The sequence below is a fragment of the Oncorhynchus keta genome, chromosome 11 (assembly GCF_023373465.1).
Source record: "Oncorhynchus keta strain PuntledgeMale-10-30-2019 chromosome 11, Oket_V2, whole genome shotgun sequence".
NCBI lineage: Eukaryota > Metazoa > Chordata > Actinopteri > Salmoniformes > Salmonidae > Oncorhynchus > Oncorhynchus keta.
In genome coordinates, this window is record NC_068431.1 from 28,932,203 (window position 1) to 28,946,471 (window position 14,269).

The 14,269-nt window shown below is 41.9% G+C and overlaps 1 protein-coding gene across 2 annotated transcripts in view; it reads left to right on the forward strand.

The window, feature by feature from the left end:
* The window catches only part of ap2b1 (adaptor related protein complex 2 subunit beta 1), an 86,171-nt gene that overhangs the window by 64,919 nt on the left and 6,983 nt on the right, over window positions 1–14,269 (forward strand). For both annotated transcript variants that reach the window (XM_035780155.2, XM_035780156.2), the window contains 3 exons: window positions 3,761–3,845; window positions 4,047–4,133; window positions 13,073–13,227. In XM_035780155.2, the coding sequence (XP_035636048.2) occupies window positions 3,761–3,845; window positions 4,047–4,133; window positions 13,073–13,227 (327 nt within the window). The remainder of the gene's footprint in view (window positions 1–3,760; window positions 3,846–4,046; window positions 4,134–13,072; window positions 13,228–14,269) is intronic.

A 14,269-nucleotide genomic window follows, 5' to 3' on the forward strand; every position in this document is an offset into this window, starting at 1 on the left:
CCGGGCGCCGATGACGTGGACGGTGATTAAGGCAGCCCCTCACACCTCTCTGATTTAGAGGTTGGGTTAATTGTAGAAGACACATATCGGTTGAATGCATTCACTTGTGCAACTGACTAGTCAGGTTAAGTTAAGCACCTTACTTTTTGCCCAAGGCTTGTTTAAAGAATAAACTCCAGCACACAGGTATTCTTGAATACTTCAAACAATACCAGTGTGCCCTGAGAAGCTGATTAAACAGCATGATCATTACACAGGTGCCCCTTGTGCTGGGGACAATAAAAGGCCACCCTAAAATGTGCAGTTTTGTCACACAACGCAATGCCATGCCATGGATGTCTAAAGTTGAGCAAGTATGCAATTGGCCACTAAAGCTGTTGCCAGAGAATTGAATGTTAATTTCTCTACCATAAGCCGCCTCCAACATCATTTTTTAGAATTTGTCAGTACTTCCACCCAGGCTCACAACCGCAGACCACGTGTATGGCGGCGTGTGGGTGAGCGGTTTGCTGAATTGAACAGAGTGCCCCATGGTGGGGGTTATGGTATTGACCGGCATAAGCTACGGACAACGAACACAATTGCATTTTATCAATGGCAATTTGAATGCACAGAAATACTGTGACGAGATGCTGAGTCCCATTGTGAGGCCCATCACTTTTAAGGTATCTGTGACCAAAAGATGCATAGCTGTAATCTCAGTCATTTGAAATCCATAGCTTTTCAATTAACTGATTTTCTCATGAATTGTAACTCAGTAAAATCTTTGAAATTGTTGCATGTTGCGGATATTTTTGTTCAGTATAGTTATTAACATAGAGATGAACTGGAGGATTCAGCCTTCAGCCCACACATGGCTGGCGAGGGCAGTAAAGTGGTTCGAGGCCAATGTGTTGGATCTAATGCGCTCCACCACCACAGGACTGCAATCAGCTGGAAAATGGACTCCAGCCTTCAGTGCCCCCGCTCAAACTGTTAATAAACTGTACTCACAAACATATACTGCAGAGACATATTATATACTTAACATTAATGTATCTTGCAAGGTTGTTATTTAAGCTATAGGTTGTTATTTAATTTGTATGAACATAACAAGATTCAATAACTGAGACAAACTGAACAATTTCCACATACATGTGACTAACAGAAATGGAATAATGTGACCCTGAACAAAGGGGGGAGGTCAAAATCAAAAGTAACAGCCAGTATCTGGTGTGGCCACCAGCTGCATTAAGTATTGCAGTGCATCTCCTCCTCATGGACTGCACTAGATTTGGCAGTTCTTGCTGTGAGATGTTACCCCACTCTTCCACCAAGGTACCTGCAAGTTCCCGGACATTCCTGGGGGGAATGGCCCTAGCCCTCACCCTCCGATCCAACAGGTCCCAGACGTGCTCAATGGGATTGAGATCCGGGCTCTTCGCTGGCCATGACAGAACACTGACATTCCTGTCTTGCAGGAAATCACGTACAGAACGAGCAGTATGGCTGGTGGCATTGTCATGCTGGAGGGTCATGTCAGGATGAGCCTGCATGAAGGGTACCACATGAGGTAGGAGGATGCCTACCCTGTAACACACAGCGATGAGATTGCCTGCAATGACAACAAGCTCAGTCTGATGATGCTGTGACACACCGCCCCAGACCATGACGGACCCTCCACCTCGATCCCGCTCCAGAGTGCAGGCCTCAGTGTAACGCTCATTCCTTCGACGATAAACACAAATCCCATCATCATCCCTTGTGAGACAAAACCGTGACTCGTCAGTAAAGAGCACTTTTTGCCAGTCCTGTCTGGTCCAGCGACGGTGGGTTTGTGCCCATAGGCGACGTTGTTGCCGGTGATGTCTGGTGAGGACCTGCCTTACAACAGGCCTACCTGTCCCGCAGGTGTGATATTTGGACGTACCGATCCTGTGCAGGTGTTGTTACACGTGGTCTGCCACTGCGAGGATGATCAGCTGTCTGTCCTGTCTCCCTGTAGCAGTGTCTTCGGCGTCTCACAGTATGGACATTGCAATTTATTGCCCAGGCCACATCTGCAGTCCTCATGCCTCCTTGCAGCATGCCTAAGGCATGTTCACGCAGATGAGCAGGGACACTGGGCATCTTTCTTTCTGTGTTTTTCAGAGTCAGTAGAAAGGCCTATTTAGTGTCCTAAGTTTTCATAACTGTGACCTTAATTGCCTACCGTCTGTAAGCTGTTTGTGTCTTAACGACCATTCCACAGAATGAAAAAATGTCTCATTTGCTAGTCACTCCCCATCACCCATGATCTCTAACACCCACCCTAATAAAAACTGCTCCCTGGCAGTTGGAAAGGCAGTTGAAAACTCAGCCAAAAGAAAGACAGACAGGAGAATGGAAAAAGGCCGGTCAAAAAATAAGAGACTAAAAACAGAGGAGGATCTGTTCGTGCGGGACCGTGTCTTGCAGGAGGGAGAGAGGAACATAGGCATGGCAAAGAGTTGACAGTCTTCGACTGAAACAGAACTTTAGGAAATGGCCTCTGAAATAATGGACAGACCTGTTACACTTTGCTTGATCACTTTCATACCGTGTGCTGCGATACAAAGCTGACTGCACCAATAGACTGTACCGAAGAGAGAGAGAGACCCCTACCATTGATTAAGTAAATATATTACAGCATTCTCTGTATTACCTCCAAGACTTTGCGGTATTGCAAAATTATCATCTTAATTGATCAATCATAATCTGTTTCTTTTCATTGTGTTTAACGTAATAATAAATCCTATATTCATAAAGAAGTATAGTTCTCTTGCTTTGACAAATGCAATTAAATACCTTACATATCCTTTTAAGATTGTTGATATGTGATCAGAGTTTAAAGTTAAATTGTTCTCTTTGAAAAAAGATTACTGGTGCCCTCAACAACATTATTAATTTAAAATATTAGGCAAATGAATTAAGTCACTAATTATCAACACCTATTAGACCACTAAAGTTCCTACAGAACTAAGGCACGTCACTGGAATAGCGTTCTGTTAATCCGGTCTCAAATTGAATACATAGCGCTTTTAAAGCTCTGTAAATGATTTGGTAATATGCATAAGAGCATGTAGGCCTATATAATGGCAATATATGACAGCTACTCAGCTATCCTGGAGCCCATCCATGAGCAGACTATTAGTTCCAGTCAGCTCATTCTCACTGTTTAGTGGCTCAGAGAGAGATAGAGCCTGAAAATATTCAGCCCAAAGAACCCTAGTGGACAGGGCTCTCCAGCTGAGACAGCCATTTTGTGTGTGTGTGCGTCTTCAGTGCCTGGCAGTGCGCAACTTGCACACGGTGTTCCTGTCAAGTACGGTGATGCCGGCTGGAGTCTGGTCTCCTGCTAATGTCTTCATGAACAGAGTAGGGACAGGACTACCAGCCGATGCCCAAGGCCAGCCATGATAATCAAGTTCAGAGTGCCCATGAGGGCTGTACTCCTTTAGTCGGAGAGTCCAACAGCCCAGACACTTGATCAGCTTCAAGCCCTCGCCACCCACACTCACAAATGCAAACGTCTCCAGTCTTACTTCTGTCTAGACATGACACACTGCATGAACATTTCAACAGCACTTTTTTCTTAGAGCAATTCTATATTTACAGTTGTCTCTCTCAGCTGTGTTTCAGCTGAGACACAGCTGTGTCTTCCATTCCATTATGTCCATATCAGCCCCCTCTAGTGCACATGGCACTACGGCACTGACTGATGTCATATTAACTTTGAGTTGACGTTGTCTTTCGTCCACAGGTGGCTGTGAAGAACAACATTGACGTTTTCTACTTCAGCGGGCTTATCCCACTCAACATCTTCTTCGTGGAGGATGGCAAAATGGGTACGTGTGTCTGGAAGCAAGTCACAAACACTCAATATCCAGGTCATTACCATAGCAGTAGATTCATTATCACCAAAGAGTTCGAAGAGTTTATTTTAGACCAACTTGAGGACCCTTGGTATAAAAATAGACTCTTCACAGGAAGTAGCTCCCTGCTCAGTTCTGGTGTCACTCTTCTTTTGTTCCCCTCATCTGCATCAGAGCGACAGGTGTTCTTGGCCACCTGGAAAGACATCCCCAATGAGAACGAGCTGCAGTACCAGATTAAGGAGTGCCACTTAAATGCAGGTAGGTCTCCTTACATCTATGGATGAAAGTTATACAGTACCAGTCAAAAGTTTGGACACACCTACTCATTCAAGGGTTTTTCTTTATTTTTTACTATTTTCTACATTGTAGAATGAAAGTGAAGACATCAAAACTATGAAATAACACATGGAATCGTGTAATAACCAAAAAAAGTGTTAAACAAATCAAAATATATTTCATATTTTAGATTCTTCAAAGTAGCAACCCTTTGCCTTAATGACAGCTTTGCACATTCTTGGCATTCTCTCAACCAGCTTCACCTGGAATGCTTTTCCAACAGTCTTGAAGGAGTACCCACATATGCTGCTGCTTTTCCTTCACTAAGCAGTCCAACTCATCACAAACCATCTCAATTGGGTTGAGCCCGGGTGATTGTTGAAGTCATCTGATGCAGCACTCCATCACTTTCCTTCTTGGTAAAATACCCCTTACACAGCCTGGAGGTGTGTTTTGGGTCATTGTCCTGTTAAAAAACAAATGATAGTCCCACTAAACCCAAACCAGATGGGATGGCGTATCGCTGAAGAATGCTGTGGTAGCCATTCTGGTTAAGTGTGCCTTGAATTCTAAATAAATCACCAAAATATCACCAGCAAAGCACACCTCCACACCTCCTCCTCCATGCTTCACGGTGGGAACCACACATGCTGAGATCGTACGTTCACCTACTTTGCGTCTCACAAAGGCACGGATGTTGGAACCAAAAATCTCAGATTTGGACTCAGACCAAAGGACAGATTTCCACCGATCTAATGTCCATTGCTCGTGTTTCAAAAAAAAAAAAAAAAAATGATATGTACTCTAAGGGCTGTCACTATTTTAATCTCTGGGTTTTCCTTCGTCCACTACTCCATGGTATGAAAACAATGATACAGGTCTGGAATTAAAATGTGTACTGTGTGCTCAATGTCTATCATCAGAGCTGTTCACGCTGTGCTCTTGAATTTGAACCTTGGTGGCTATTCTTGTCTCGAGCGTGATTCAGTCTTGAAGCACTTTGTGAGGACATAAGAGTTGATCCACAACGCCGCTACTATTTACAGGTGAAACACACCACTTAGTCATCTACACAAATTTAAAAAAGGCCTTTGAGGTTGTGAGTCTCATCGACAATCTAGCTGCCTGTAAAACTAGTTTTAATGACTCCAACCCAAGTGTATGTAAACTTCCGACTTCAACTCTGTCAAAAGTTCAATTTATTTAAACTTTTGATGCACTTAAACGATGGACAAATGATACATGGTCACCTGCATCATCCATCAACATATGAGCCCTGTAGAAAAACCCTTTCCCCATTACATGCTTAGTCAGTTTTTAACAGATATGAAATCTCTGTGTGTGTGCTTCGGTGACTTGGTAGTGTTTTGGCCTGTTGTCTTCAGAGCTCAAGTCTGAATCACAATTACTACTATCCTCTCCTTTCACTGATCTAACATGTTGAGCCAACTACAGGACAGAGAGGGCAGTTATTGTTTTGGGAAGGTAGTATCTGGAGGGGAGTAGCTTTAGTTATTGTTTAGTCCACATGCAAGGTCTGATTTACCAAAATGGACAGGTAACCTTTGAAACCACAAAATCAAATAATTTCCTCATTTGTGTTCACCACACTGAAGTCAGGTGATTAAACACAGAGCTGAGGCATTAGTTTAAAAGAGATGCTACTGGTTTACTGGAGAACCAGATAACATGACTAGGGGTTTTAAGTTGTAGCATTCATTGGTGGAATTGGCCTTTTCCTATAACCCTCTTGCTGTGTTGCAGTAACCACAACATCACCGCCTTAAGTTCCAGGGTTACACACCTGCCTACAATTTATTTGTCGATATCATTCCATGCACACTTAAAGGAAAACATTTGCACACACATACAGATTCACACACACTCTCTCAAACACACAAATGCACACTCATATTCTCTCCATATTTCAGCATTTTCATTCCAATAATGCCTGATCCTCCTACGCTACTCTGGGGTCAAAGTATTGACCCTCTCCAGCCCCAGGTTACAAGGACAGCTCCGCTCATGCATTCCCTCACCTTGCCAGTGATAAGCAGCTTTGGAGTGTGGAAATTAATGGAATGATTGGAGGCTCTTTTCATGTTCATTGACACTGGCACTCTGTGAGCTAAATACAGTGTCAGAGGAAGCTGTGTTCTATAAGCTTCTTTAGAGAAACACTTTTTCTGGGAAATGGGTTGTTGGTTTCATTAGTTATTTGTACTTCCATTTCCACACCTAGTAAATTGTTCTATAGGTAGCTATTGTAAATTCAGACTGAAACGGTGAGTCTTTCTCATCTTCATATTAAGATAATGGTAGAGCAGTGGTATTCAAACGTTTTCAGCAGGGACCCCGTTTTTTTCCCACCATCCCAAATCTAATGAGACAACCTTAGTGTACATTTAGATTTTTACATCAAATAATCTTCAATTCATTACATTCTTCTCTTTTATCAAAATTGAGAAACAATGATTACATTTCCTCAATAAAATTGATTTTTGAATTGAATCTTTCTTAAAAAGTACAAACAAAAGTTTGTATATTGTCCCATAAAGTAATCTGTACTCTGCTTGACATGCAATACTCCATTAGCCTAATTTAAAATAAGGCTTTTTCCACAGCCACTATAGAGCCATGAGAGGTAGGCTAGATGAAAACAACTGCGACCTGGCCAAGATAAAGCAAAGCAGTTTGACACATACAACACAGAGTTACACATGGAATAAACAAACATACAGTCAATAATACAGTAGAGAAAGAAAAATCTATATACATTGTGTATACAATATACAATGTATATCTATATACATTGTAAATGAGATAAGGCAATAAATAGGCTATGGTGGCGAAGTAATTACAATATAGCAATTAAACACTGGAATGGTAGATGAGCAGAAGATGAATGTGCAAGTAGAGATACTGGGGTGCAAAGGAGCAAGATAAATAAATACACTATGGCTATGAGGTAGTTGGATGGGCTATTTACAGATGGGCTATGTACAGGTGCAGTGATCTGTGAGCTGCTCTGACAGCTGGTGCTTAAAGCTAGTGAGGGAGATACAGCGGGGCAAAAAAGTATTTAGTCAGCCACCAATTGTGCAAGTTCTCCCACTTAAAAAGATGAGAGGCCTGTCATTTTCATCATAGGTACACTTCAACTATGACAGACAAAATGAGAAAAAAAATCCAGAAAATCACATTGTAGGATTTTTAATGAATTTATTTGCAAATTATGGTGGAAAATAAACTTTTGTTATTGACCAAATACTTCTCAATACTTTGTTATATACCCTTTGTTGGCAATGACAGAGGTCAAACGTTTTCTGTAAGTCTTCACAAGGTTTTCACACACTGTTGCTGGTATTTTGGCCCATTCCTCCATGCAGATCTCCTCTAGAGCAGTGATGTTTTGGGGCTGTTGCTGGGCAACATGGACTTCCAACTCCCCCCAAAGATTTTCTATGGGGTTGAGATCTGGAGACTGGCTAGGCCACTCCAGGACCTTGAAATGCTTCTTGCAAAGCCACTCCTTTGTTGCCCAGGCTGTGTGTTTGGGATCATTGTCATGCTGAAAGACCCAGCCACGTTTCATCTTCAATGCCCTTGCTGATGGAAGGACGTTTTCACTCAAAATCTCACGATACATGGCCCCATTCATTCTTTCCTTTACACGGATCAGTCGTCCTGGTCCCTTCGCAGAAAAACAGCCCCATGCTTCACAGTAGGTATAGTGTTCTTTGGATGCAACTCCACATTCTTTGTCCTCCAAACACGACGAGTTGAGTTTGTACCAAAAAGTTCCATATGACATTCTCCCAATCTTCTTCTTGATCAACCAAATGCTCTCCAGCAAACTTCAGACGGGCCTGGACATGTACTGGCTTAAGCAGGGGGACACGTCTGGCACTGCAGGATTTGAGTCCCTGGCGGCGTAGCGTGTTACTGATGGTAGGCTTTGTTACTTTGGTCCCAGCTCTCTGCAGGTCATTCACTAGGTCCCACCGTGTGGTTCTGGGATTTTTGCTCACCGTTCTTGTGATCATTTTGAGAGATCTTGCGTGGAGCCCCAGATCGAGGGAGATTATCAGTGGTCTTGTATGTCTTCCATTTCCTAATAATTGCTCCCACAGTGGATTTCTTCAAACCAAGCTGCTTACCCATTGCAGATTCAATGTTCCCAGCCTGGTGCAGGTCTACAATTGTGTTTCTGGTGTCCTTTGACAGGTCTTTGGTCTTGGCCATAGTGGAGTTTCGAGTGTGCTGTTTGAGGTTGTGGACAGGTGTCTTTTATACTGATAACAAGTTCAAACAGGTGCCATTAATACAGGTAACGAGTGGAGGACAGAGGAGCCTCTTAAAGAAGAAGTTAAGTTACAGGTCTGTGAGAGCCAGAAATCTTGCTTGTAGGTGTCCAAATACTTATTTTCCACCATAATTTGCAAATAAATTCATTAAAAAATCCTACAATGTGATTTTCTGGATTTTTTGCCCCTCATTTTGTCTGTCATAGTTGAAGTGTACCTATGATGAAAATTACAGGCCTCTCATCTTTTTATGTGGGAGAACTTGCACAATTGGTGGCTGACTAAATACTTTTTTGCCCCACTATATGCGTTTCCAACTTCAGTGATTTTTGCAGTTCGTTCCAGTCATTGGCAGTAGAGAACTGGAAGGAAAGGCGGTCAAAGGAGGAATTGGCTTTGGGAGTGACCAGAGAGATATACCTGCTGGAGCGCGTGCTACGGGTGGGTGCTGCTATGGTGACCAGTGAGCTGAGATAAGGCGGGGCTTTACCTAGCCAGTGGGTTTGGCGATGAGTATGAAGCAAGGGCCAGCCAACGAGAGCGTACAGGTCGCAGTGGTGGGTAGTGTATGGGGCTTTGGTGACAAAACGGATGGCACTGTGATAGAGTAGAGTGTTGGAGGCTATTTTGTAAATGACATCGCCGAAGTTGAGGATCGGTAGGATGGTCAGTTTTACAAGGGTATGTTTGGCAGCATGAGTGAAGGAGGCTTTGTTGCGAAATAGGAAGCCGATTCTAGATTTAATTTTGGATTGGAGATGTTTAATTTGAGTCTGGAAGGAGAGTTTACAGTCTAACCAGACACCCAGGTATTTGTAGTTGTCCACGTATTCTAAGTCAGAACCGTCCAGAGTAGTGATGCTGGATGGGTGGGCAGGTGCGGGCAGCAATTGGTTGAAGAGCATGCATTTAGTTTTACTTGCATTTAAGAGCAGTTGGAGGCCACGGAAGGAGAGTTGTATGGCATTGAAGCTGGTGGTGTAGTATTATGGTATACTAATTAGAGGTCGACCGATTATGATTTTCCAACGCCGATACCGATAACTGGAGGACCAAAAAAAAGCTGCTACCGATTATTCGGCCGATTTAAAAAAAAATAAATAAATAAATAAAAATAAATAAATAAATAAATATATATATATATATATATACACACACATTTTTGTAATAATGACAATTGCAACAATACTGAATGAATGAACACTTATTTTAACTTAATATAATACATATGGGCTTTTGGATGGGTGTTCTTAAGGTGATTCCACAGGTTGGTGTTATGTTTTGATTTAGCCGTTGCTGACCCCATGCTTACATCTTTATCACAAATAAGACCCCTTGCTTTCCCTGGTGCCACTTCCATGTAATAGTCCAACACTGGTGCTCTGCTTTTCTCTGTCATCTGTAAAACACACACACAGCTCTGAAGTGACAATGATACTGAAGAGTCTGCTTAGGAGACAAATACTCTCAACTGTTTGAATAAAAAATAGAGTTTAAGTTACCTGTGATGAATGTTGAAAACAAAAACTCATTTCTATATGCAGTAAATCCTATTTTAATAATGGACATGGTAAGAATTGACTACCAAAGTGCAAGTCATAATTCCCATGACACCTTCTAGCAAAATCTGAAAAGCGGTTCCTTCATTCCATAGGATATTTTTAGATTCACTTAAAATAAGGTCAGTGTTTCGTGTAGGCTTACACCACCTTGCCAATTTTATAACTGTGTAGATATCCATAGGACAAGGTAACTCTAATCAATATAAGCGAAGATACGTTTTTTTGTAGTGGATTTATGAAAATATTTTAACAAACGTTACCCGTGTAAATCTCACTAGGATAAGGTATCAAAACGCAGAGGCGGTTTAAGCACGAAACACTGACCTTATTTGAAGTAGATCAAGACATTCTGTATGGAAGACATGAACTGTAAAATAACGAAGGAACTCCTTTCAAGTTCAGCCGCAAGTTATTACAGGAATTATAACGCGTCGATTATTTCCTTCTAAACCATATACCTTTGACTATTACGAGCCTGCTGCTGCCTACCACCCCTCAGTCTGACTGCTCTATCAAATCATAGACTTAACTATAATAAAACACATAGAAATACGAGCATTAGGTCAAATCCGGAAACTATCACCTCGAAAAACAACGTTTATTCCATTCCATATTTTATCTAACGGGTGACATCCAGGAGTCTAAATATTCCTGCTACATTGCACAACCTTCAGTGTTATGTCATAATTACGTAAAATTCTGGCAAATTAGTTCGCAACGAGCCAGGCGGCCCAAACTGTTGTATATACCCTGACTCTGCGTGCAATGAACGCAAGAGAAGTGACACAATTTCACCTGGTTAATATTGCCTGCAAAACCTGGATGTCTTTTAGCTAAATATGCAGGTTTAAAAATATATACTTCTGTGTATTGATTTTAACAAAGGCATTGATGTTTTTGGTTAAGTACACATTGGAGCAACTACAGTTGTTGATTGATTATTTTTTATAAGATAAGTTTAATGCTGCTAGCAAATTACCTTGGCTTACTGCATTCGCATAACAGGCAGGCTCCTCATGAGGCAGGTGGTTAGAGTGTTGAACTAGTTAACTGTAAGGTTGCAAGATTGGAAGATTGGCTTCCCCCGAGCTGACAAGATAAAAATCTGTCGTTCTGCCTCGTTCCTAGGCAGTCATTGAAAATAAGAATTTGTTCTTAACTGACTTGCCTAGTTAAATACAGATTAAATAAAAGGTGTAAAAATGTACAATTCAAAAATATATATATATATATATATATATATATATATATATATATATATATAAGCAAAATCGGCACCCAAAAATAACGATTTCCGATTATTATGAAAACTTGAATTGGCCCTAATTAAATCGGCCATTCCGATTAATCAGTCGACCTCTAATACTAATGGTATGACTGGTATAGCAAACCCGAAACATTTGTTACCAAGTTGGCAAGGTACTAGCTAGCTAATGAGGGTAATCTCTCATCACTTTAAATGGTCTTGAATCATGCAAAGGCTGTTATTAGAATACAACAGACATCCTTTCTGCCCTTAAAAAGACTATTCGACAATTCACGTTCTGCCTAGAAAATGACAAGCCACCGACCACTTAAGTTGCCACTCGCATTCAAACAAAATGGGGTAACAAAGAACAGTCACCTGCCATCTATGACTGACAAGTGTTGCTCCAAGGTAAATGGTTAGAGCGTGGGAGCCTTGCCCACCAGAAGTCTCCCTGCAGACTATAACCTAATAAAGACACGTCGTACAGGAAGATGTTCCACTGCACTGTAGGAGAGATCAACTTCTCTTTTCCACTGTCACTAGTCCTGCCTCTCTTTTTTAACCCTTCCTTTTCTCCTTCTCTCCATTCACCACCTGCCTCTCAGGACTCCTTTTCAAGGCTCTTCGCCTCACCTCTCCACTCCCTCCTTCCCTGAAGGAGACTTCACACAAGCTATTTAAAGATAACCCACACCATGCCGTTGCCCCCAGACAACAGGGTGACTAGGCGGTGAGAGTGGTGGCACTGACCAGTGCTCAGGACAGGACCTACAATGGGACGTGGGCCTCAGGGTCAGCAGTTATGGTAGTGGTAGTTAGTCCTTTGACCTATGATTTTAAGCCCCTTAGTGTCTAGTGCCATCCCCCCACATCTAGACGTGAGATCTGGAAGTTGTAGTAGCTACTCCCTGTACCGACAGTCCACAATAAGAGTGCAGCATACACACTGTTAGAAGTTACCCTAGCTCTGTTCCTTCCTTAAAGTCCTACTTAGATCGTGACACATTTTTCTTTCCTCACATAGAAGCACAAAGGAGGGACTTAGCTCCTGCAGTTGTTTTGTGAAGCTAATGTAGATGTATTAGCTGAGCTGCTCCCTGCTGCCAGTAGTTAGCCAGGCTCAGAGAAACCATTAGAGTTGCCTTAAGGGTAAAGATTGACTGGGACAGAGGAATAGGCAGCTGATGTAGGTCATGGAAATATAATGATATATCAGGCAACGTGTGTAGTCTAATATGAGTCAAGAGCAGCGAACAGGATATGATAAAGCTATTATTCAGAATTTTGTCTTACATTACATTTTAATCTCCATCTTGTTGTATCAAGTCCCTCAGTCCTAGTTTTTAGATGAAGCTGCAAACCAATAATGGAAACTCTTCCTAATCCGTAGACTAGAGAATGAAGCATCCGAAAATGAAGTTGCTATTGTACAATACCTCAGTCAATAGATAACTCCTCTCTCAGTTCTGTATGTCTAAATGAGTACTGTAAGTACAAATAATGAATTTGAACTGCTGAACCGCAATACACCAGAGAATGCACTTATCCAATGTGCACTTAACAGTAGTCAACCTTAGGCAAAGCTTAGCCCCAAGGCCTGTATTCTATGTGGCGCTGATTTCCACCTAGTTGCAAAATTCAATTTTTTATTTTTTTTATTACATTTTCAATTTAAGGATTCCCTCTCAGCTTATTCCCTCATGATTCCAGAAATCCTTTAACCACGATTCCCCCCCAAAATGTTTTACATTTCGATCCCAACTTCAACTATATTCCTGACTCTTATGTAATGTGGCCTTGTAGACACGGTGTCGGGGAAGCTGCAGAACGACAACATCTACACCATCGCCAAGAGGAACGTGGAGGGCCAGGATATGCTCTACCAGTCCCTCAAGCTCACCAACGGCATCTGGATCCTGGCTGAGCTCCGCATCCAACCCGGCAACCCCAACTACACAGTAAGACACCCACCGATCCTCAACCCTCCTAATTCAGAACTCTCACATATTGTAGAACGTTTTTGTCGGTAAAGGTCTGAAGTGCCAAGCAGAAGGCAAGGTAGCACACTCATATTTCCTGGCAAGGAGGGCTGACATTCATACATCAAATAAAACCATACTCATTGGTGGATGATATACCATTTGTTGACTGTATTAATATTTCCACCCTTCCCTCACTGGAGTATGAGGGATAAACACATTGTTTTTTCCCCTCCAGCTGAACATACCCCAAAGGCCCTAGACAGCAGCTTCTCTACACTCTCTTATAATAAATCCAGGAGGTAGTACAGTGGTACCTAGAGATGGTTTATGGAAGTAATGAAAGTTATCGATCTTCTTTGTTTAACACACACCCAGCCATATCCTGTTCCCTCATCGAGGGCTCATTGGGAATGACCTGTCACCTGGCAGAGTAATGGCAGGCCATGAACAAGGTCAAAAGCCCCATGTAGCACTGCTAATAGCTCCTTAAGGCAGGCTTGGTCAGGTGCATCATGTCAGTTTGTCTAGTGAGTCCAGACTCGTAGACAGGTCCTTTATTGATTCCTTTCTTAGCCATTCAAGGACAAACATGCATACATCCTGATGAATGTATTCAGGTGAGGTCTAAAACATTTTATATTTACATTTTTTTTTTTTACTTTCATGAGAAATGTCTTGACTCCAGTTTCCTATTATTTATTTCTAGTGCTTTCTTTTCCCTAAGTTATAGTCCTGTACTTTTTCTTTGGTTATGTCACCTCAGCGGAGTCTCTGACAACTCGTCACCGCCTTGATCTCTTCTCTCTTTAACAGGTCTCTATGGCTCATAGTGTAAAGTTAGAGGTTGTTGTCAGGGAAGATCTGTGAGCTCAGTGATCAAGCTGAAGGCTCTTTAGAAAACAAACAGTGTAGCAGCACACTCATATTTCCTGGCAAGGAGGGCTGACATTCATACATCCAATAAAACCATACTCATTGGTGGATGATATTCCATTTGTTGACTGTATTAATTGTAAAT